This window comes from Procambarus clarkii, chromosome 35 (assembly GCF_040958095.1).
Source record: "Procambarus clarkii isolate CNS0578487 chromosome 35, FALCON_Pclarkii_2.0, whole genome shotgun sequence".
NCBI lineage: Eukaryota > Metazoa > Arthropoda > Malacostraca > Decapoda > Cambaridae > Procambarus > Procambarus clarkii.
Window position 1 is genome coordinate 32,287,794 of NC_091184.1, and position 23,586 is coordinate 32,311,379.

At 40.0% G+C, this 23,586-nt stretch overlaps 1 protein-coding gene across 2 annotated transcripts in view; it reads left to right on the forward strand.

The window, feature by feature from the left end:
* The window catches only part of LOC123753211 (protein turtle-like), a 142,649-nt gene extending 139,596 nt beyond the window's left edge, over positions 1 to 3,053 (forward strand). For both annotated transcript variants that reach the window (XM_069336263.1, XM_069336264.1), the window contains exon 18: positions 2,429 to 3,053. In XM_069336263.1, coding sequence (XP_069192364.1) covers positions 2,429 to 2,599 — 171 coding nt within the window. In that variant the 3' untranslated portion in view covers positions 2,600 to 3,053. The remainder of the gene's footprint in view (positions 1 to 2,428) is intronic.
* Positions 3,054 to 23,586: the final 20,533 nt, after the last annotated feature.

The window sequence follows — 23,586 nt, forward strand, 5'->3', positions numbered from 1 at the left end:
TTGGATATCTTTCCAGATCACTCGTTATCCTTCATACTGATGTAAAGTGGTGTGGATTTCTGCTTCATATTGCTTTCTTCTCTCATTCTCTCCTCTCTCTCTCTTTTTCTTACTCTCTCACTCTCTCTCTCACTCACTCTAAGATTACCTTCGTGTCTCGTTAGCATTCTTTGTGAGCCTTATAAACCCCAGTATTGGTGGTGTAATTCTTTGATGTTCCTGTGATGTTGTATGACTTCAGTGTGTGTGTGTGTGTGTGTGTGTGTATGTGTGCGTGCGCGCGCGTGTATGTATGTGTGTGTGTGTCGATGTGTGTGTGTGCCGATGTGTGTTTTTACTGTTTGTGTCTGCAGAATCGAGCTATTAGCTCTTGGATCCAGCCTCTCTAACCAATCTATTTTTTCTCAATTATATCTACAACATATATTTCAAAAACACACACACGTATACACACACATCCCCAGGAAGCAGCCCGTAGCAGCTGTCTAACTCCCAGGTGCCTATTTACTGGTAGATGAACGGGTGCATCAAAGAGAAAGACACTCTGCCCATTTGTTTCCGCCTCGGAAGGGAATCGAACCCAGGCCCTTAGGACTACGACCCCCGAGCGCTGTCCACTCAGCCGTGAGACCCCTTACATATGGCCTCATGCATGCATCATACACACATGCACACTGTGTTGCATATGTGAGTGTGAGCAATAAAAAAGTATAAACGAATAGATATTTATCAAGTATAACAGACCTGATCCTTAACATATATATATATATATATATATATATATATATATATATATATATATATATATATATATGTCGTACCTAGTAGCCAGAACTCACTTATCATCCTACTATGCAAGGCCTGATTTGCCTAATAAGCCAAGTTTTCATGAATTAATGATTTTTCGACTACCTAACCTACCTAACCTAACCTAACCTAACTTTTTCTGCTACCTAACCTAACCTAACCTATAAAGATAGGTTAGGTTAGGTTAGGTAGAGTTGGTTAGGTTCGGTCATATATCTACGTTAATTTTAACTCCAATAAAATAAAATTGACCTCATACATAATGAAATGGGTAGCTTTATCATTTCATAAGAAAAAAATTAGAGAAAATATATTAATTCAGGAAAACTTGGCTTATTAGGCAAATCGGGCCATGCATAGTAGGCTGAGAAGTGCGTTCTGGCTATTAGGTACGACATATATATATATATATATATATATATATATATATATATATATATATATATATATATATATATATATATACATAGGAAACGTAATTTCGTTCAAATGCTTCCTATGCATTAATTTCTTAATATATTTCCTTCAAAAAAACTGTGGTAATATAATTAATAAATGTTTTTTTCTTGTGTGTATGTTTGTTTGTATGTGTGTTTGTGTATGTGTGTTTGTGTATGTGTGTTTGTGCGCGTGTATGTGACCGCGCTCTCATTGTGCAAATTTGCATGCATGTGCATTCTTGCATGCCTATATGTCTGCTGCCCCCCTCCCCCCCCCCTCCTCCCCCCCAAATCTGTGATCCCTCGTGCGTGACTGATTGCTCATGCAAACGTGCTTGCGTGCATGTGTACCTGTGTGGGCATGCTAATGGGTGTGATTGTGCTATTTCGTGTTTGCTTGTGCGTGTCTGTGATTATTTCATTGCGTATATGTGTTTGTGCATGTGCTTGCATGTGTGTGGTTGCGTATGTGCTTGCATGTGTGTTCGCGGATGTGCTTGCGTGTGTGTTTGTGTATGTGCTTGCGTGTGTGTGTGTTTGCGTATGTGCTTGCTTGTGTGTTTGCGGATGTACTTGCGTGTGTGTTCGTGTATGTGCTTGCGTGTGTGTTTGTGTGTGTGTTTGCGTATGTGCTTGCGTGTGTGTTTGCGTATGTGCTTGCGTGTGTGTTTGCGTATGTGCTTACGTATGTGCTTGCGTGTGTGTGTTTGCGTATGTGCTTGCGTGTGTGTTTGCGTATGTGCTTGCGTGTGTGTTTGCGTATGTGCTTGCGTGTGTGTTTGCGTATGTGCTTGCGTGTGTTCGCGTATGTGCTTGCGTGTGTGTTCGTGTATGTGCTTGCGTGCGTGTGTTTGTGTATGTGCTTGCATGTGTGTTCGCGTATGTGCATTCATGCGTGTGTTTGCGTATGTGCTTGCGTCTGTGTGTGCTCGCGTATGTGCTTGCATGCGTGTGTTTGCGTATGTGCTTGCATGTGTGTGCGCGTATGTGCTTGCATGTGTGTGCGCGTATGTGCTTGCGTGTGTGTGCTTACGTGTGTCTTCGCGTATGTGCTTGCGTGTGTGTGCTTGCGTGTGTCTTCGCGTATGTGCTTGCGTGTGTGTGCTTGCGTGTGTGTGCTTGCGTGTGTATGCTTGCGTGTGTGTGCTTGCGTGTGTATGTGCTTGCGTGTGTGCCCACAGGTGAGTAGCAGCCCGACAACACCTGGCAGTTCCTCACGCACCTACATACCATCACGTGCTCACCCTCAGCCTCTACAATCAGACAATCTCCCACGCATCAACACCAACAATCATAAGTACTACAAGATCAAGATCGACTGTACGAGGCTCAGTAACGAGAGCTTTGTTTAAGCTCGATCTTGTATCGAGGGATTTTTTGGACCTTAAGGTGACCCTTTGATCTTGCGTGACCTTTCTCCCTTACCGCCAAGAACACCAGAAAACAATTCACTGATTCTTGGACCATTTGATGCTATTCTTTGGATATTGAACTTTTTTTGGACATGTGAATAAAATCTGGTAATAACGAGATCAAACTATATCAAGAATTATATCATGGCAGTTCGAACAAATGTTGCCAAGTTCAAACCTAAGTCAGTGAAAGGGATACAAATCCTTGAACAATTCAGAATCAATTAATCCTAAAGTTAGGGTTCTGTGCGGCTGAACTTAAGTAGCCTGGACGGTGGTGTTGGGATCTTCTGATGCCAGTGAAGCGATGTTAATGACCTTTTCTTGTGAAATGTATTTGTGTAGTTCAAAATGTTATCTACACCAGATGTAATATATATATATATATATATATATATATATATATATATATATATATATATATATATATATATATATATATATATATATATATATATATATATATTTGTGCGTGTATGTGTGTAAAGAAATTAATACGTGATGAACAATATGACAATGTCAGATCATGAAGGAAGGATTAAGAAAGAAATTTCTTTCTTAATTCTTCCTTTATATATATATATATATATATATATATATATATATATATATATATATATATATATATATATATATATATATATATATATAGTTTTATTATAAAAAGGCTCAGGCATTTCTATTAGAATCCAATTAGATCACTGATTCACACTAGACGACTGGGTCAAACAAGGTCATTTGCAATAAGCTAGCTCACCGGGTCAAACTAGACCACTTGTTAAAGGTAGACCATTGAGCCATTACAGGTCAATGGGGGTCAACCCCCGGCAACTGGGGCTGGGGTCAGTAAACAGATCAATACAAAAAAAATCATATTGGTTATTTTTTAACATGACAGAGTGGAGCAATCAAGGGGTCACAGATTTACTATGATGTGACCAAGGTGAGCTTAGGTCACTGTGTTAATTAGTAACACTGTTTCTTTCATGTGTGTGACGCAGGACAGGATCAGACACTGTCTCATGCGTGACGCAAGACAGGATTAGATACTGTTTCTTTCATGTGTGACGCAGGACAGGATCAGATACTGTTTCTTTCATGTGGGAGGCAGGACAGCATCGTACACTGTTTCTTTTCATGTGTGACTTCCTTATCTGTGTCTTAGATTTACAGTTATGACAGCAGGGGGACATCACTGGAGTTATTATGTATCATTTATGGGTGTAGGCACACAGGAGGGCCCAGGACCCAACACATCACATTGTAGCCAGGTTAAATTATTACAACATGGAAACCTTCCTATGTCTCTGGGTGCCATGAAAACCCCCAGGCAAGCAAACAACCTAATAACTAACGTGTATAGGTCAAAGGGCCAGCTATAAGATGCCGTATGTGATCACAAGGATACACGCTCACCACCTCATCCTCACACCAGTTGAGGCCTCCAGATCTTCCTAATGAATCAAGTAGAAATTCCGGGTTGATAGCTTTTATCCTATCGATGCCTAGTGGGTTAAGACAAGCGTATGGGAAAAATTAGAACGCTCGTTCAAGTCACTTCATTGCCTCAAAGGATTTTCTTCGTCGTACTTATGTTAACTATTTTTGTCAAACGTACCAATATGGAGTGATGAACCACCAAAAATTTAACGTTTTGTATTAATGATTTTGGCCAAATGGGAGACTTATTTCAACCTTAACATAAATACATAAATTAACCTAATTTAACTTACCAATCCTGAGCCTAATAGAGATGTTTAAGTTTGGTTTAAAGATTAAATTTTTACGTTTTCCATAAAATTTTAAGTACAAAAAGGAATTATTGGTGTTCCATCGCAACAAATTGGTACTTTGGACAAAATGCTATAATTACCATCATTATAGGAGGATAGCTTGCACTCCCGACACCTACAGACACGTATAATTAACCAGCCCGTCCTCCTAAGGTTTCCCAATGTCAAGAAAACGGTCAATTTAAAATGTCCTCCCCTAACCTACTACCAGAGGACCCAAAAAAGAAAACGGGACAGTACGTCACTTTCGCCAGCCGCTTCCATTCTCTAGTACGACGATTTTTGGCCTTAAGTAACGCATACGAGCGAAAAGCGACGTTCTTTGTAGAACAGATTGACTTAACACCTACACATTCAATGACCAAAACATGAACACAGGTGTACACAAGATCTAATGTAAGAACACAGATGATGAAAAAGATTCTCCCTATTTCTGCTTCTCTGTCACCCCCTATTTCCCCTATTTGTCCCTAGTCCCTATGTGTCTATCTGTGCCTCATTGTCTGACCCCTGGACTTTCTATGTCTATGTCTATACCCTTAACACTCCCTCCTGAAAGCCAACACAACCATCGAACTCCTACCATAAAGAATTCACTTCCAATTTTCAAAGTAAAATGATATATAGACCTCCCTCTTATGCACCAAAAATATTAAACCTGTTTTAAAAAGATATAGTTCTTTATATAGAATAATATAACATATACACAAGCACTTAAATAATAATAATTCATCCCAATGCACAATAAAAGGCCCTATATACCTCCTCCTCCTCCTTCTCCTCTTAATTTTTCAGAAAATGACCCCTTGTTGATTGGTGTATTAAGGGTGAGAGTTGAGTGGTGGGTACCTCGCTTTTCTTTGTTGGTTATCACTGTCTTGTCTCTGGCTGTTCATACTTGACATTTAAACATGAAGGGAAAGGAAATATATATAAATATATATATATATATATACATATATATTATATTAGATGTTTATAAACATGGAGAGATGATTAAAAATGTTTTCATGCTTTTTAATTGTGTGTTTTATTGGTATTTTCCCCTTTTTGCAAGTTTTTGACTTTCTGGTTTGTTTTAATATGATATTGTAACCTGATATCATTTGATATCACTTGTAACCTTATACGTCACTTGATATCATACATGCCACCACACACTTCATCATCCACAACACGTAATGACCCACGATAGCCACTCTTGGTGTCCCACAAGGATCACTACTGCCCCCAGCAGTCACTACAAGCGATCAAACTCCATGCAAACTTCAATATATGTTCAGAGAAAGCAAAAGGCCTTCAGTGACATTTAAAAGAACCCAAAATACTTCCCCTTTGAAAACTCTAGAAACATATACAAGATCTAGTATTGGTCCTTCGAGCAAGCAAGATAGAAATTTGACAGATGACAATAAAGAAATGAGTAAAATAAGAATGAGTGAACCCCTCAACAAACTGAACATGAATAACCAAATGCAGGCGATGAGTCACAATAACGTGGCTAAAGTATGTAGACCAGACCACACACTACAAGGTGAAGGGACGACGACGTTTCGGTCCGTCCTGGACCATTCTCAAGTCGATTGTCAAGTCGATTGAGACACAATCGACTTGAGAATGGTCCAGGACGGACCGAAACGTCGCCGTCCCTTCACCTTCTACTGTGTGGTCTGGTTAACATAAATAACCAACATTGAACACTATATCAGATGTCATCCTAACCTCTCTCTTGACTCTTTGAAGTAGCCATAGACAGCATGCGTATGTTCTTAGCACTTTGACCAGGATTTATCAAGTATTTACACTACCTCTTACGAAATCTGTACATCTTTTCTCAATCGTAGGGGCTTAGAAAATCTATTAAACTGTTTTCGAACATCGAAACTTCACGTTGATTGCTATTGTTAACAAGAACCTCGTTGTGTTTAGCTCATAAAACTGTTTAATTAGTGTCAATAAAGCTACCATGATTGAGGAGAGATGTTCAGGTTCCGTAAGATGTAGTGTAAATACTTGGTGAATCTTGACCCAGCCCTGATACCAAGAATTCTATATTCTTAAAAACATCTTACACAGGCCTAAAACATCATATGGAGACGGAGACTATCTACTGCACCATTAGAAGTGTCTAATGGTGCAGTAGATGCACCATTAGAAGTGTCTAATGGTGCAGTAGATGCACCATTAGATACTTCACTTAAAACAGCGGAGATCACGCCACTCCACAAAGGAGGTATTAAAGTAGATGCAAAAAATTTATAGACCGATATAACATCACACATAAAAAAATCTTTGAAAAAGTGATAAAAAGTAAGATCACAAATGAAATGAAGTTACATATCGATAACCTTGGACAACATAGTTATAAAGTAAGACGCTTCAGCCTCTTACAATTGCTAGACCACAATGACATGGACCAATAAACACAGGATGTAATATACATCGATTTCGCGAAAGCTTTCGACAGATGTGACCAAGGTCGGAGCCAGATGCGGTCAGATGTGACGGAGCCGGTCGGCCGAGCGAACAGAACGCTGGACTTGTGATCCTGTGGACCTGGGTTCGTTCCCAGGCGCGGGGGAGAAACAATGGGTAGAGTTTCTTTCACCCTATGCCTCTGTTACCTAGCAGTAAATAGGTACCTGTTTGTTAGTCAGCTGTCACGGGCTGCTTCCTGGGGGTGGAGGCCTGGTCGAGGACCGGGCCGCAGGGACACTAAAGCCCCGAAATCATCTGAAGATAACCTCAAGATAAGAAGGAGTCATTGCACATAAAATACGCACAAAAGAAATTAGAGGCAAAATAGGGAGATGGATCTTTCATTTCCTGACGAAGAGAATTCAAACAAGGTAAAATCCGGATCAACCACCTTGCAAGGAAACTGTGCTTGCTCCAGTACTCTTTCATCCTCAAATCGTACACAGTCAAGAACACGAACTACAGTACCGCATCATCTTCGGCACATGACACCCGGAATTGTCGTGAGACTAGACAATATAGAGGACACAGCAAACCTCCAAACTGATATAAATCAGGTCATTCAGTGAACCACATCGTAAGAACTGATTCCATAACATATTGCTTATTGAAATAACATGACAGTTAATGAAGACAAGTGCCAGCTCCTGCGCTGTTCACAAAAAAAAATATCAAAACGGAAATCACATAAAAAACGCAGCCAAAACACACTATAGAAAGACAAAGCAATATGGGAGATTTGGGAATGACCAGGTCGAAAACCCTTACTTTTAAAGAACACAATCAAGTAGCTGTCACAACTATACAAGAAAAAGGACAGGTTGGATAACAAGAACCTTTCAAGCAAGAGATGTCAGACCAATGATAATTTCTAAGCTTATAGTGTTCTCTAAGGGTGGGATGTTGTTCCACGCCCAACAGCCCAATTCACAGTTGGAGAAACTACTGATCTGGAGAGCGTGAAAACAAGCACGTTCTGCCGAAGGAATTAAATAAAATATCAAACTTATCAGGACAGCTTAAAATTTTTAAATCAGTATTCTCTAGAGGGCAAGCTAGAGATACATGACAATTTACACAGAACATATTAGAGACTGGCTATAAATCTGCAAACGGAAGTAACTCCAAAGAGACTCGGAGACATGGCAGGAAGTGCAAAATACCCGCGTTGAAAAAGCAAAGGTGCAATAGGTACACTGAGACACAATTTTATTAATATTAAGAGCTCAGGAATATACAACACTCTCTCTCTACACATATGGGACACAACTAGCCGACCTCTCAAGGTGTTCAAGAGATAACTTGATAATCACATCCCAAGGATTCCTGATCAACTGGGCTGTGACTCATACTTCAGACTTCGAGCAGCTGCGTTTAACAGCCTGGTTGATCAGACCACCAGCCAGGAGGCCTGGTTAGAGACCGGGCCGTGGAGACGTTGATCCTCGAAACTGCGGCAAGGTAAACACAAAATAATACCACCAACAATTACTAGTGGCGATCGACTTGAGAATGGTCCAGGACGGACCGAAACGTCGTCGTCCCTTCACCTTCTAGTGTGTGGTCTGGTCAATTACTAATGGCGTCGGACATGGATCAATATTAACCCCCCAACAGTCATTAATGGGCGTCCCACAACGATCAGAACTGACCCCAACAGGTATTAGTGGGGTCAAACAACCCCCCCCCCCCCCACATGTTGACCCCCAAAAATAGGCTCCTCATTTTAACAATAGTTTTCAATGGAACGCGATTCATTGCATAAATATTGTCGTACGCGACGTACAGACTAACAGATTTTAGTCAGATCTGAACGAAGAATTTTTATTATAAAATATATGACAATTGCAATATGATGGAATTAAAAACAGACAAATACAACATCATGGAAATTGGGAACAATTGGTATTGACACACTAACAATTACTAAATGCAAAACAGAATTCTATAGAAATCCAATAAAAATGAGTTATAGCTTATCATAAACTATAAATAAAACCCCAAAAAATCTACATGTAGTTAAGAGAAAATCGCAATTTGTGTAAATCATGCACCACGTACATCAGACCTTAGGTCGAGAATGCAGGTGTGGTATGATATCCAGCCTAAAGAGACGATATTGCAATAAGGAAATATGCGAAAAAAGGTTCCAAAACTAAGAAATGGGTTTTGAAGACAAATTTCAGGTTTCAGATCAGCCTGATGAGGTTGAATAAGAGAAGAAACAAGCGAGATATGATAACAACATGAACGATACTAAACAGGATGGTCTATGAGAAGATATTGTAGACGCGAATTCGGTAAGTAGAGAAGGAGAGAGCGAAAAAATTATTGTAAATACAGTTATATAAATATGCCAGTAATTCAATATGTAAGTCTCGGCACCTAATGACACACACACACACACACACACACACACACACACTGGGACGTTAGAAGGAACTTTTTCATTGTCAGAGTAGTTAACGGATGGAATGCATTAGGCAGTGATGTGGTGGAGGCTGACTCCATACACAGATTTAAATGTAGATATGATAGAGCCCAGTAGGCTCAGGAATTTGTACACCAGTTGATTGACAGTTGAGAGGCGGGACCAAAGAGCCAAAGCTCAACCCCCGCAAGCACAAATAGGTGAGTACAAATAGGTGAGTACACACACACTCACACACACACACACACACACACCCACACACACACACACTCACACACACACACACACACACACACACACACACACACACACACACACACACACACACACACTCACACACACACACACACACACACACACACACACACATACACACACACAATAACAGCATCAAACATACATAATCTGCACACAAGTTGACTGACAGTTTTGGCTCGGAACCAAAGAACCAAAGCTCAACCCCCGCAAACACAACTAGCCGCGTGCACACACACACACACACACACGCACAGCCCCACACACCCAAAACGCAGATCAGAAAACCGCGCTATAAGCCAGGGCGAACTGTGTTAGTCTTGACATCTATTGAGCGATAAACGTTGATAGACCTGACCTCAGAGACGGCCCCATGAGGCTTACGGCTGATTCATGTCGGCCGGCTGAGATAAAGACCTCAGACACAGTATTAGATCTTAGAGGTTAGACGGGCTATGCTCTAGGGGAGAATCTTAGATCTTAGATCTAGGACGGGCTATACTCTAGGGAAGAAAAGAGGAAGCAAAGGGAAAATGGAAGAAATGCAAGAATTACAGATAACAGCAAAACTCCCACGAACCCAAAAGGAATTAATGTTTAGGATAAGAGCATGAGAAGCAAAGTAAATAATTTGGTGTAATATCCGAGGCAAAGGCGCAGCGAAAATTGTTTTAACCCACAGGTCGACTGGTCGGTAGAGTGACTACTTCGCTTCTTACATGGTCGCAGTTCGATGGCATATATGGTCCTTCCCATCTTCCTTGTATCCCAGCTCCTGGTCCTCATAGCAGCTGCAGTAGATGCACCAGTAGATGCACCAGTAGATGCACCAGTAGATGCAGCAGTAGAAGCACCAGTAGAGGCACCAGTAGATGCAGCAGTAGAAGCAGCAGTAGAGGCACCAGTAGATGCAGCAGTAGAAGCACCAGTAGAGGCACCAGTAGATGCAGCAATAGATGCTCCAGTAGATGCACCAGTAGATGCACCAGTAGATACACCAGTAGATGCACCAGTAGATGCACCAGTAGATACACCAGTAGTTGCACCAGTAGATGCACCAGTAGATGCATCAGTAGATACACCAGTAGATGCACCAGTAGATGCAGCAGTAGAAGCACCAGTAGATGCACCAGTAGATACACCAGTAGATGCACCAGTAGATACACCAGTAGATACACCAGTAGATGCACCAGTAGATACACCAGTAGATGTAGAAGCTGCAGTAGCAGTAGCAACAGCATAGGAAGATTCGGACTACTACCACAATAATAGTAAGTACAACCATGACGTTGGAAGATGACTCTTGAGAGGAGGAAGCGAGGTACAGGTACCACACGGGTGAAACAAGGGGTCAAGAATCATCCCGTCCTCTCAATTAATAGGTCGCTTTTTGCACGTTATAATAAAAAAAAGTTACGAATGTAAATATGAGAAGTAGCGGCTCACAGATATCTACGTTTTCTATACATTGGACTCGGCATGTTAGGTTAGGTTCGTACATTCCTGGTTTGTTTAGTAGGACGGATTTTTTACGGAGTGGCAGATCAAGAGGGCGGACGACAGTAGTGGGACCTGTAGCCTGTATTCCTAACACAAGTAAATTATCAAAGAAAATACGTGTAAATACATGTGTAATATATGTAAATGCGTGTAAATACATGTGTAATACATGTAAATACGTGTAAATACATGTAAATGCGTGTAAATACATGTGTAATATATGTAAATACGTGTAAATACATGTGTAATATATGTAAATGCGTGTAAATACATGTGTAATACATGTAAATGCGTGTAAATACATGTGCAATACATGTAAATGCGTGTAAATACATGTGTAATACATGTAAATACGTGTAAATACATGTGTAATACATGTAAATACGTGTAAATACATGTGTAACATATGTAAATACGTGTAAATAATCTACCTGGAGAATCAAATGTTAATGAAGTGCTAAAATATATTTTCTTGCACACAGGATTTGCATCTAACAACGTTGCAAATAACGTACGTGAGACACAAACATATGTATGCATCTCAGGCGTGAGAACCGCACAAAGCTAAGTTTGAAAATACACATATACAAGACTCATTTTCTGGAATGTGAACACTAAAGTGCTAAGGGAACTGAGCCTCACCACAATCAAGGAAAGAAAAAACGCTGAAAACCTTAAAAACTGTGCCAAAACTGCACCACGAGTGTCGCCGGGGGCTGGTTAGTCATGGAACTTGGCTAATAGGCTCCATGACTAACCAACCCTTTTAGTCGATGGCTGGTGAAGTGGTTACGGTACTTTGAACACCAGGGGGCTATCCCGGTCGACGGGGATTCGAACCCTAATCGGGTCATAGAGTTTTTAAGGGATTTATGACTTGGGGCCCATTCAAGCTTTGTTTCATATTATTATTATATATATATATATATATATATATATATATATATATATATATATATATATATATATATATATATATATATATATTGGTAGCAGTCTTTCTTGTAAACATATATTATTAAATATGACCGAAAAAGTAAGATTAATTCTAACACGAATTTTCTCAATATTTCTTATGTTTCTTTTCACTGTCGATGGTAATTGAAAAATCAATGATTTTTCAATTGAGAAAATTCGTATTAGAATTATTAATCTTACTTTTTCGGTCATATTTAATAATAATAATAATATATATATATATATATATATATATATATATATATATATATATATATATATATATATATATATATTTCTTTCTCTCTCTCACTTCTTAGGGAAAGTCTGAAGCCATGATTAAGCTACATTCACGGTGCAGTTAATCAGGAGATAATTGGGTCTTTTATGTCGCTGACAGGTAGTGCGGTCCTCAGCGGGGAGGTAATTAAGAAACACCTGTGCCAACAATGGACACCTGTGGTTATTAACAGGTGTCTGGAGGAATAATTAAGAGACGCAGGGGGGTGAAAAGCGCATCTCCACGTGATATTTGAGAGCAATTATTGAACACCTGTGTGGGATAGTACCGGAATACGTTTTTCTTTCCTTCTCCCTCCCATTTTTCTCCTTCTCTTCCTTCTCTTCTCATCCCTTTCCTCTTTTCCTTATTAATCACATCATTCTCTCCACTTATTACTTCATTCTGCATTTTATTTCTACTCGTAATCACTGTTTTCCGCTTTTATGGAATGAGGAGGAATTTATGGGGGCTAAGAAGGCCTTTGTGGGGGCAGGAAGGCATTCATGGGAGAGGAGTGTCTATGGGGTTTAATAGGTTCGAGGTTTAATGGGTTCGAGGCTTTAATGGGACAAGAAACATTTCCTAATAACTTACAGGAAAGTAATAGAAAGAAATTCCTTGATTCGGCTCCCCCCGCCCCACAATTCAGCCTCGTTAGCAGTGTAAACTACTCTAACAGGCCCAGCTGGACCCTTTGGATATTCCCACGCTACAGGGATATATATATATATATATATATATATATATATATATATATATATATATATATATATATATATATATATATATATATATATATATATTATTAAATATGACCGAAAAAGTAAGATTAATAATTCTAACACGAATTTTCTCAATATTTCTTATGTTTCTTTTCACTGTCGATGGTAATTGAAAAATCAATTCTTGATTTTTCAATTACCATCGACAGAATTGATTTTTCAATTACCATCGACAGTGAAAAGAAACATAAGAAATATTGAGAAAATTCGTGTTAGAATTATTAATGTTACTTTTTCGGTCATATTTAATAATATATGTTTACAAGAAAGACTGCTACCAAAATATATATATATATATATATATATATATATATATATATATATATATATATATATATATATATATATATATATATATATATATATATATATATATAAATTCCTGACAACCATTTTCTTATTTTCGTGAACACAGCCTATAATTTAGGCCTACATTGACGTCCCCAGCATGCAAACCCCACAACAGTTGCCTAACTCCCGAGTGCCTATTGAGACTGTTAGGTGAACAGAGACATTAGGTGAAAGGAAACGTCCCCAAGCGTTCCCGTCCCGCGTGGGAATCGAATCCTCAAGATCCCACAATCGTGAATCGAGAACAAAATCGTCGGAACACCCCATACTTGTTCTTCTCTTTTAATATGATGTTTTTTTCTCCCTTTCCATATGATGGCTTCCCTCCCTTTCCATGTCTTCCTCCCCTTTCCATATGATATCTTCTTCTCCCGTCTCATCTCCTCCGTCTCTGCACCCTATCACCTAAATTGAGCCTACCCTTTTCCATCTTTCTCCTCCTCCTAGCTTCACGTTTCCACCTTTTCCCAGCCTCCTCTTCCACACTTCCCCCCCTCTACCCTTCCTCCCTTTCTCTCTCCCATCCCAGCATGCAAAAACCGCATGACTGACCAGATGTGATCGCGGCATCCGGCTCACCTGAAATACTACAGAAAAAATCTAAATAAAAAAATAAAAAAAAAAATTCAAAAACAAACTTTGGAAAACAAATGCGCAACTAATGCGGGTAGTTCAAGAGCAGTGTTGCCAGGTTGGTGTTTTTTCCTTTATCGTCGCTTTTGGTAACTGTGTAATGGCAGACTCGCAGTGTTTTTATGTGTTTTTTTATGTTTTAGTTATAGGAATTGTGTTTGGATTTTATTTGGTATTGATTTGATTTTATTCTTAATCTTATTCGTATTATTACTTATTTGCGTTGGGTTTCTCGGCCACACACACACACACACACACACACACACACACACACACACACACACACACACACACACACACACAAAACATGCACAAAAAAATTTGTTGGTAGTTAGTAACAGTTGATTGATTGACAGTTGAGAGGCGGGCCGAAAGAGCAGACTTCAACCCCCAGCAAGTACAACTAGGTGAATACAACTAGGTGAATACACACACACACACACACACACACACACACACACACACACACACACACACACACACACACACACACACTCCTTTGGTCTCCTTTGGGGACCAAAGAGTCCGAGCTCAACCCCCGCAAGCACAATTAGGTGAGTACACGCACACTTACACACACACACACACACACACACACACACACACACATTAGGAAGTGATGTGGAAGTGATGTGGTGGAGGCTGACTCCATACACAGTTTCAAGTGTAGATATGACAGAGCCCGATAGGCTCATGAATCTGTACACCTGTTGATTGACGGTTGAGAGGCGGGACCAAAGAGCCAGAGCTCAACCCCCGCAAACACAACTAGGTGAATACAACTAGGTGAGTACACACACACACACACACACACACACACACACACTCTTCTAAATTACAGAGCCTTGTTGCGGAATAATCTTTTCAAAATTGCCTTTCGCTTGTGACGGATTACATCAAACCACACACCAATATACACAGGGAACAATGGTTAGACCACATCAATTATTGTGTGTGTGTGAATACTCTCTACATGGTCGATTAATCTGATACACACAGACAATTAAACTGGAATACCTGCATGACCTGTAACTGAAACTCATTTACCATCACCTTCCTGTACCTTAGATGAGAATGTGTTGTTTATTTCTGTTCTATTTTAACAGTGGGAAGAAATACATTCAGGATTAAAAGACAGGACACTTATCGTTGTTTCATAATTGCTGAATGTGGGTTTGTATTAATACAATTACTTGCCATGTTTGAATCGTGTATTAATGAGTATTCTCATGTTTGATTCGTGTTTTTTGTTAATAAAATTAATAGTCGTGTTTAAGTCGTGTGTTTAGTGTTAACATAAATAGTAATTATGTTTGAATCGTTTAACTCAGGTTTTAAGTCTTAATATAACTAGCAGTCATGTTTAAATCGTGTTTTATTGGTAATCTAAATTGTAATGATGTATGAATCGAATCCTAATAACGTGTGTTTTAATCATGTCAATACCCAGCTGTCTAAACATGTTGGGCCCTAAACACCATAACAAAAAGGCAGATGAAAGACCTTTCTCATGCTCTGTGAGAGATGAGAAATGAGTCGAAATTGACATCTCTGATACCCTCATGTTTCCCAATCGTCTCTCACATTAATGGGTGACATCACATTAGTGGATGAGACACAGGAATATACCGAGCCACAGTCACTTATAATATAATTCCTCAATTATATATTAGTGGTGACATATGTAATTTTTTGTTTACATATAACCAACGATGCAATATTAGTGCAAATACAGGGAAAAATAACATTGGTTGCAAGTTGAGAATTATCTGCCCGTACGGGAAAATTTTAAACCTCTCGAGCGCTTCTATTCTAGTCTGAGAGACGCAGGAAGCACAGTACTTGTCATGAATCAATCACAGTACTCAAAAAATACCTCACAGTACTCAAGAGACATCAATCACAGTACTGTCAATGTTGGTCTACATCCAGACAGGAGAATTAAAGTGTAAACGGATGGATATATTGATTGGCAGACAGATGGATAAAAGTGTGAAAAGATGAATTGACAGACGAATGGATAGAGATATACAGATAAATTAGTAGACGGGTAGATGCATGAATAGGTAGGTAGATGAATTCTTAGACAAATAGATGATTGCATAAGCAGAGGTAAATGGTTGGATAGACAATTAAATGAATGGCTTTACAGATAGACAGACAGAGAGGAAGAGAGGCCATTTAATAAAAAAAAGTGATAAGACAAAAGTGATCGATAGATATTTTGATAGATAATAAGCCTATGTAAATATAAAAGATAGACGGAATAACATCAAAAAGGGTGGAAAATATATGAATGAACTTGAAAAACAGAGAGAACAGGATGAAATGAGGGAAAATGGAAATGACGAATCTCTAACGAAAGAAAAAAGAGGGAAGAGGGGAAGAACGAAGCCCCCTAACGAGAGAACAATGAACACCGTCAAATATGAAACCAGGAAGTAGATAACAGAGAACAATAGTGATGAAACCAATCACTTGGGTATTGTCTCTCTCTCTCCCATACCAGTTGTAGGGTTTGACGAAGGTCATATTGCTTGATATTTACACACACGCGCGTGTGTGTGTGCACGCGCGTGTGTGTGTGCACGCGCGTGTGTGTGAGTGCACGGGCGTGAGCGTGCCAGTGAGTGTAGATGAGTAGTACTCGTCTACATAATTGACGTAATTGAGGTATGTATGTATGTTTGGGATGCTCCCAGACGCAGGTTCGAATCCTCGTCACGGCCCTTGTGGATTTGTTCAGTACTCGTCTAGCTGCATTTCGTTCCGTGTGAAGGGCAGTCGTTTGGTATACAGGTTCTCGAACCCCTGTCGATTCTGTCACGTATATATAGCAACCAGTGAGCCATCGACACTTCTATTACTACCATTCTTTACTCTCCATTCTATTTAAATGTGTTTTTATCCCTACTTTTTATTTAAATCTACAATTATCACTTTTTATACCAAAAATATGCAAGTTAGTGAAAACGGTGATTTGTCATATTTTGCCAAAATTGACCTGATGTTTTCAAAATACGATGCCTATCGGAAATAGGACTCTTGAGCGCTATGTATCACATATTTATATAAATATGTGGTTAATTTTGACTCTTAGATTTCCTAAAGAGTGCCTCGAATTCCTCTAATTTCATATATCATATTTTATGGCGGGAGTTGGGGTAGGGGGGAGGGTATATGTTAAATGTGTATGGTCTCACTAATTTTCATATTCCCTCGTATTTTGAAGGTCTGCGTTCGATTCCTCGATGATGTGATTACATATATATGCAGGGTAGGCAAAAGGTGTGCCATGGAGATATATAAGGTACTTATGTATGATAGGGTCGTATGGTGAATACATATGAATGACAGGTGGATATGATAGGTAGAAATGTGTGGAATTAAGATATGTATGTATGGTAGATGCGTATGTATGGAAGGGACGAATGGTTGGTATGAGAGGTAGTGTAGTATTAAGGCCTGTAGTTCGGCCCTAAGGGCCTACGAATCACCACTGATGGTAGTTACGAACCTGAGGGGAAACGAGGGAGAGGAAAAGGCATCTGGACAAGGGAAGGGGAATAGAAAGAAAATATCGGAAAAGAAAGGGGAAATGGAAAAGGGGGCGGGGGGAAACTAGGTACATTTATAAATTTTTAGAAACCTCTTCCCCATTGCAAACTCATTTGCATATTTTTTTCATTACTTTTTGGCTACCCTAAAATGTGGGGAAGTATTATAAAGGCTGCAGGAGTAGAAGGGAGGTGTGGCTGGGCGTATGTATAAATGTATATATACATATGTGTGTGAGTGTTTGTAGGCATGAATGCATTTGTACATATATCGTATGATGTATATATATGCATTTATGAAAGAATACCTATGTGGGTGTAGTAGAGTGTACATGTGAACTTGCATGCTTGTTTGAACATGGGGGGAATGTATTAATATATATAAATATGGATAAGTAATAATGTATATTTATATGGATATGTATATATAAGCATATATCAATTACGTATGTGGAATATTTAGGAATATATGCGTGAATACATGAATGTATATAGTTCTATGTACACGGACATTCAAATGCATCAATGTGTATGTGTGTGTGGGGTCAAGCTGGGTCTTCCTAATCATTTTCATCATATTAGCAAATCACATAATCACATTATCACATTTAACGCAATGTACTAACGCCAATCAGGCAAGCCGGAAAGCCAATCAAAGGCCAGTGCTTGGAAAGCATTCTGGGCCAATAATACTGGACATAAAATAGGGGTAACTTTTGCATGAAAGAGATGTAAACAGCCACTACGAAACGAAAACTGCTCTCAATTGCCGCTAGATGGCAGTGAAGGGGTTACCACCTCCCCCCCCTTCCCGTTACCACGAATAACGGGAAGGGGCTCCGTTGAACCTCAGAACGTATCGATTACTGATAAAATTCTATCAAACGGTGACGTTTTTTCGTATGGTCTATATATATATATATATATATATATATATATATATCCATTGTCCAGTAAGCCTCTGGTATGCTTACTAAGGTACCTCTAGGCATGGGGCGAGGCTGGTAACCCATCCAGTTGATGGATAGACGCAACTGAATGTAATGTTAGATAGGCCTCGGGTTTGATTGTAACTAGAATCCCGACTTTGTCCCCTGGTCGTTTCACGACCAATTCGGGTTGCTGCGGCCCCGGGACAAAGTGGGAGACATTTACAATGCGCTTGTCCTCATTACTCTGTCCGTCCCATGTGACAGTCTTTGGGACAGAAATTTAATCCTATCTGTGAAGGAGATTAAACTCCACATCCACAACATTTTCAAATTTGTCTTCCTTGAAAGGCTTTTTGAGAGTTTGCGTTCAAGAACTCAAGTTGAATATCGTTACTACAAGAATGCAGAGATTTCAGCTTTGCTAGTCTTGTAGTACTCTTTCGTGCGTCACTAAATTCATAGGCGTTACACAGAGTTACGGACTGTGTAACGGGTCCTTTATCATCTTACGAATTATATTCATGTTGTTTCACCCTTTCATGGCTGAAGTCTGTTGCTCTCTCTTAAACCTCGACTTCTCAATTACATCCACACACAGGTACAATAATTTAGTCAAGAAACAAGTTTCCCTTCGTCATCTCCTCTCTTCCTTTCCTCCTCTCCTCTATCCTTCACCTCCCTCCCATCCTCCTATCCTCCTTCCTCTCTTCTAGACCCTTCCGTTCTCCGCTTTCTCCCGTTAACAAAATTTGGGGGTCCACCCCACACAACAACAGCACCTTTCCCCCACTCTCTGTCCCACAAACACTACCTTCTCTTCCATCCCGCTCCTGCACTAAAAATACCTTCCCAACGATAACTTATTTCTCCACGATCTACTGCACAGACAACTGCTCCAGTTACTACCCTCTACTTCACCAGCAATAGCTCGAACAACACCTTCTATTCCACCAACAATAGCTGCCTTTCCCCACCTTATAATCCACCAACAATAGCTGCCTTTCCCCACCTTATAATCCACCAACAATAGCTGCCTTTCCCCACCTTATAATCCACCAACAATAGCTGCCTTTCCCCACCTTATAATCCACCAACAATAGCTGCCTTTCCCCACCTTATAATCCACCAACAATAGCTGCCTTTCCTCACCTTATAATCCACCAACAATAGCTGCCTTTCCCCACCTTATAATCCACCAACAATAGCTGCCTTTCCCCACCTTATAATCCACCAACAATAGCTGCCTTTCCCCACCTTATAATCCACCAACAATAGCTGCCTTTCCCCACCTTATAATCCACCAACAATAGCTGCCTTTCCCCACCTTATAATCTACCAACAATAGCTGCCTTTCCCCACCTTATAATCCACCAACAATAGCTGCCTTTCCCCACCTTATAATCCACCAACAATAGCTGCCTTTCCCCACCTTATAATCCACCAACAATAGCTGCCTTTCCCCACCTTATAATCCACCAACAATAGCTGCCTTTCCCCACCTTATAATCCACCAACAATAGCTGCCTTTCCCCACCTTATAATCCACCAACAATAGCTGCCTTTCCCCACCTTATAATCCACCAACAATAGCTGCCTTTCCCCACCTTATAATCCACCAACAATAGCTGCCTTTCCCCACCTTATAATCCACCAACAATAGCTGCCTTTCCCCACCTTATAATCCACCAACAATAGCTGCCTTTCCCCACCTTATAATCCACCAACAATAGCCCTCTACCACATCCTCTACTCCACCAACAGAAGGTTTTCCACCACCATCTCCGCTCTCCCCAGCCCACTGGCTCTCCACCTCCTCCACATATTCTCAAGCGCTGGAGGACATCAAATGTCTGGAGAATCAATAAGTCCGCCAGACGACAGACAGAACTGGAGGTTCCTACACAAACAGAACTCACGATCGCTCCTTTAAAGTGTTCAATTCTTCTTCAAACGTAAGAAAAGGAACTTCCTTTCCCTTTGAAGTGCGTCTGATTTAGTATCCGACTCAATGTCCGTTCTTCTTAGACGATCACATTGTCTTAGTTTTTTCTTATCCCGCAAAACGTAAAATTGTTTTATAGTGAAATGCGTAGAGCAAGGTAGGTAAAGAGAAATATTAAAGGGTCTTTCATATAAATAAAGAACAGAGCTAAGTCTTGGCCACTAAAACTTGAGTTCATAAAACTGTTGACAAAGAAATGGATCGTATTTCTTAATATATATATACTTTATACTTAATTGTATACTTTATTGCAAAATTTGCAACAGGACAAGTTGAGTAGTATAATGGTTGCCAGGAACATGTATACTGACATTAACATTATACATATATACAGTATGTATACATATATACATACTGTATATATGTATACAATATATATATATATATATATATATATATATATATATATATATATATATATATATATATATATATATATATATATATATATATATATATATATATATATAGACGGTGCAGAAGATAGAAGAACGTAGAGAAATAGGGACAGAAGACTCAAAATCGCAGCAAGACGACTAAGAAACACTTCAAAAATGAACTGAAACTGGCCCATTGCTGTTCAATTCTGTCAAATACAAAATTGTTAGCCTATTTAACAGAGTTACAACATGTCAGCTGGACAAAGCTGAAACTGCCAAATCTAAATTGGCAAAGGTCAGACAGTGAGGATTTGTAGGGACCCCAAAACAAACAAGATATCAATGTAAACATGTACGGAATAATACATATAGGATACTGGGATTGGTTAATCGAGGCACAAACAATACAATAAAGTGACAACTTTCAGGTTCATATTGCCCTTTTTTTAGGTCCCGTTTAGATTATACCGTCCAATTTAGGTCACCGACAATCAACAAACTAAAGATGAACTCACTGGTACATGGCCAAAGAAGGATGACAAAGGTAATTACAGGAATTGGACAGCTTCCCTACAAAGAAGAAAGCCTAATTTACATTCTCAAGAAAAGCGGAGAGAAGAGGTTGATGTGATTGAAGAATATAAATGGATAAAAGAGAACAGCGAGGAGGTGATATTGTTGACCAGACCACACACTAGAAGGTGAAGGGACGACGACGTTTCGGTCCGTCCTGGACCATTCTCAAGTCGATTGTGATGAGGTAGAGACAGGCAATAAATAGGCAAGAGAGAGCTGAGGCGGAACGGGAGACATCTCCCGTCACGCAGGGTGCAGTCGCACCTCACAGATCTCCAGTATCAGCTCTTGATACTGGTAATGGCTCAGAAGGGCCATCACTTACGGGCTATTCATGCCCGTGCCACCTTTTGGGTGGCTTAATCTTCATCAATCAATCTTCAATCTGAGGCGAAAAGTAAGGTGTAGGGGATAGTAGTAATAATGAGAACTGCAGAAGGCCTATTGGCCCAAACGAGGCAGCTCCTATTATAACCACCGAAGGAGATAGTAAAAGGAATAAGAAGAGGATAGCAAGAGGATAGCAAGGGAACAAGAGAGGTGATATTAATGTTCCCAGCCGAGGCGGAAACACATAGTCAATGGGTTTCTTTCATCCTAATGCCTCTTCACCTTCACTGTGAATAGGTACCTAGGTACCTTCACTCTAGCAGTAAATAGGTACCTGAGAGGTAAACAGTTTTTACGGGCCGCAACCTGAGGGTGTGGTTATCTTGAGATGATTTCGGGGCTTTAGTGTCCCCGCGGCCCGGTCCTCGACCAGTGCCAGTGTGTGTGTGTGTTTGAGAGAAATATATGTAGTAGATATGATAGAGGAAAATAGGTCGGTACGCTAGACGACCAACGGTTTGAAAGGCGGGGTCCAAGAGCTACCAGCTCGTTCTTACAGGCCCAAATAGTAAATATACACTTACTATGCAACAGAAAGGTATATAGCATGAGTACCAAACACTCATTGTACTATGGGGAGGTATGATGCATGCGGCCACATTCACTATACAACGGTACATGTATGATGCATGCGGCCACATTCACTATACAACGGTACATGTATGATGCATGTGGCCACATTCACTATACAACGGTACATGTATGATGCATGTGGCCACATTCACTATACAACGGTACATGTATGATGCATCAGGCCTCCAACACACCCATTACACCACAGCAAAATTGCATCACACACACACACACTGTTCCAGGAACTAGTATTAAAATACAGTTTCCAGGTCGTGAAGTACCAAAAGTTGTACTCAAATTCCTATTAAAATAATCCTTCTAGAGGTTATCTAGAGATGATTACGGGGCTTTAGTGTCCCCGCGGCCCGGTCCTCGACCAGGCCTCCACCCCCAGGAAGCAAGCAGCCCGTGACAGCTGACTAACACCCAGGTACCTATTTACTGCTATATAACAGGGGCATAGGGTGAAAGAAACTCTGCCCATTGTTCCTCGCCGGCGCCTAGGATCGAACCCAGGACCACAGGATAACAAGTCCAGCGTGCTGTCCGCTCGGCCGACCGGATCCTCAAGTCTTCGACAGAATACGTGTGGAATAAGCCCCTACAGATGCACTAGGAAGCCAAGCGAGGGAGGCAGAATGCACTCACAGCTTCAAATGCAGATATGACAGGAATCCAGTAGGCCCGAAAACCTTCACACCAGTTGATAGATGACAGAATGACAAGACCTTTCTATCCTCCAATGTTTTCAGGTGTGTCTTTGCTTTCGTAAGCATGTGTGTTTGTGTGTCAGGCACCACACACAAACACACACATGCACCGTTCATTTCTCCTTGACTTACTTTCCCACACTGCGAGTTTCACTGTAAATTGGAACTCAAAAATAACCAGGAAATACTTTTCATTCTTCAGGGCCAAATGACACCTGTGAGAAGTGAGTGAGGGAAGTTCAAAAGAATATTGTTGACTGTTGCTGTATCGATATTTCACGTAATAAATAGTTAAGAACTGTCACTAGTTCAGACGCATAATTGGTTACTGATTAATATAATTT